General features: G+C 61.1%; 1 protein-coding gene across 1 annotated transcript in view; it reads right to left on the bottom strand.

The window, feature by feature from the left end:
- ZFPM1 (zinc finger protein, FOG family member 1) overlaps positions 1-2,989 on the bottom strand; it is a 101,977-nt gene that overhangs the window by 66,507 nt on the left and 32,481 nt on the right. The window contains exon 3 of the mRNA XM_011972433.1: positions 2,723-2,856. Coding sequence (XP_011827823.1) covers positions 2,723-2,856 — 134 coding nt within the window. The remainder of the gene's footprint in view (positions 1-2,722; positions 2,857-2,989) is intronic.

Below are 2,989 nucleotides of genomic sequence, written 5' to 3'. Positions count from 1 at the left end.
TCCATCCACCCACTCATCCACCCACCCCTCCAGCCACACATCCATCCATCTATCCATCTACCCATCCATCCGTCCACCTATCCCTCCACCATGAGTGTTTCTGTATCTGACTATAAATTCTGAAGCTAGCTGGGCCCCTCGGGTCCCTTCCTGCAGCCCCGGGTGTGGCAGAGGTGGGAGCAGTTGCTACATCAGGGAAGCGACCTGCCCCAGGTCACACAGCAAGTCGGTGCCAGAGTCCACACTCCTGACTCGGCCGGGGACTCGGGCACTCAGTTTCCTCCCTGGGTGCTCACCCCCCACTGTCCAGAGGTGGAGGACTGAGGGGGAAGCCACTGTGGCCCCATTCACCCCTGCCTGTGAGTGAGCCCCAGGCCTGTGGAGGCTGCGGGGAGGGTCACAGCATCGAATCTGCACCCCTCCCCCTTCTCCTTCTACAAAGAGAGAAGAAAAACCGGCAGCAGCTGGGGCGATCCGGGGCAGGAGGCGACGTCCTCCTCAGGGAGGGGTCAGGGAGAGAACTGGGACCTATCAGCCAAGAGCCACGGGGGCCCGCTGAAACGCAAAAATATTTAGACAATAAATGAAGTATCGGAAAGGCGTGCATATCTTGAAGAAATCAATCATCTTGTACGGTGTGTCTGGACACTCGGCGCCAAGGCGGAGATAGCGCCTCGCTGGGGAGATAAGGGTTAATCAAGGATTTAATTCTGCAGGAGATAAAGCAGAGGAGGGAAGAGTGGAGCGGGGGCTCCTTCCTCCCCGGGCTCCCTGCAGAGCCTCAGCGGCTCCTCTGGCCTTCGCTCCCCTTGTGCCCCCAGACGTTATCTCCCCACTTGGGAGGGTTTCTAACCCTGCGCCCGTCTCTCCAGAATGGCCTGTGCCCCAGGCCAGAGCAGGACTAAATGCGGAGGCAGGAGGGCAGGCAGGGAGGGGTGACTGCAGCCAGGGCAAAGGGCAGCCCGTGGGGATGACTCCCGAGCGTGTGCCAGCCCCTCAGCCCCGTCATTAAGGAGTCTGCGAGGGTCTCCGGGGATGGGCAGATGTGGGTTCTAGTTCTCCCTCTGCTGTTTGATCCTGGGTACTTGGGCAATTGACTTAGTGTCTTGGAGCCTCAGTTTTCTCATCCGTCAAATGGAGTGGCAGGACCCACCTCGTAGGATGCAGGGAGGAGGAAGTGAGGCTGGGCCTGTGGTGTGTCTGGAACTCAGAGCCCTCTAATCTCAGCCCCTATGGCCTTTGCCCCTGGTGTCTACCTATGGGTTTTCTTGACACTTTGAGAGTTCAGAGATGAGAGCCACGGAGCTCCCAGCCCGTCCGTTCATTCCTCCTGGCAACCATAAACGCCTGCCAACATCCCCACATCCCAGCACTCCAGAAGGATCGACTGCCACTTGCACACGTACAGTGATGGGGAGCTCACGCCCCACAGAGCCAGCTCTGAACACCGTGGCTTCCTTCCTGTGGTGAAGCTGCAATGTGGCTCCTTCCGTGGAGAAAACTGACCACCACTGAGCTTCCACTGCTATTCTTCCACCTCCCTGCTCCAGGCCACGGGGCCAGGGAGCCACTCCTCCTGCCGGGCTGCCGGCCGCAGCGCCCACTGAGCCATGCCCCGTGTCAAACACCACTCCTGAACATCTCACGTGACCTGCCCAGCTGCCCTGGCAGGCAGGGGTGCCATGGGCTTCCCTGCTTCACAGACAAGCTTGCAGCCCTGCCCATGCCCCTTCTCAGGGTCTGCAGGCTCAGACGTAAAAGGAAGCTTTAGGCGCCCCTGTGTCTCACCCAAGGTCCCAAAGGCTGAGGCAGTGGAGGCTCACAGCGGGCAGGGGCCTGCCTGCAAGGAAATGGCATAAAGGCAGGAGACTCCAGGGCCTAGCAAAGGGGGACGCCCTCTGTCCTGGGCCAGCTTCCCAAGGAATCCCTGAGCGGTCTGGGACACGCATCTGCCTGTTGAGCGGCAAAAGGCTGTGTGAACGACCCGGGAGGCCCCAGACCCTATGCCGCCCATGACGTGGCCCCACGCGTACTTACAGGTTTCTATATATCAGTGCCCTTTCTTAGCTGAGACGTGTTTTAAAAGAAACTGTTATACCATCTTCGGAGGAAACCGTACTGACTTGTCGTAAGTCGGAGGTGGCCCCAGAAGTACATCCAAGACAAACCACACAGGCATTCGTGTCTAGCAGCAAGGGGCTGCCTTGGAAGGCTCTGCCAGGCAGGGGCCATCACCAATGAGGTGAGCACTCGTGCCGAGGCCATGGAGACCACGGGCCTGATGGCCGTGCCTATTGTCAGAAGGGTCTGCGGGGACAGATGCAGAACTACCCTCTCGCCCTCTGCTGCAGCGTCCTCACCGTCCCAGTACCCCCAAGGCCTGGGCCACTGCTTTGCTCCTCCCTCCCCTTGAATGCTCTTCTCCCCTGTCCCAATGCCCAGTCATCTGTCAAGGTCCTGCTTAAAGAACCCCTCCTCCAGGAAGTCCTCCCTGAGGCACCAAAGGCCCAATATCACCTCCTACAGGAAGCCCTCCATGGGCCCCCAGGCAGTGAATCCCTCCCTGCCCTCCAGGTCCCAGTGTCTCAGGCCCAAATCTTCCCACAGGCTCTACACACAGTGGCCAGAGCTCCTGGGCTGGCGTCTAAGCTGGGCCTGTCCCCTGGGTCGGTGTTGCCCTGTATCGGGTGGGTGGGCAGGGGCGGGGGTGGGGGCTGCTTACCGGCTCCACCTGCCCGGGCGACGAGGCTCCGGTCTGGACACTCCCGTGGAACGGGCCCCAGGACAGGCCCATGGCGAGGCTGAGTCGGGCCCGTACACGCCTCTGCCCATCCTGCACCACCGGCTCCAGCTCGTCTGCGGGAGACATCGCAGGCATGAGGCGTGCCCGGTCTGGGCCTGTCCAACCCACCTCCCACCAGGGTCGGCCCAAGGGGCAGTGGAGCGTGGCAGTCCTGGGGGCCTGGGCTGAGTGGCAGGGGCCGGCAGG

Source organism: Mandrillus leucophaeus, unplaced genomic scaffold (assembly GCF_000951045.1).
Source record: "Mandrillus leucophaeus isolate KB7577 unplaced genomic scaffold, Mleu.le_1.0 Scaffold10, whole genome shotgun sequence".
Lineage (NCBI taxonomy): Eukaryota > Metazoa > Chordata > Mammalia > Primates > Cercopithecidae > Mandrillus > Mandrillus leucophaeus.
Note: the sequence above shows the minus strand (reverse complement) of the source record. Positions and strands in the feature narration are given on the sequence as shown.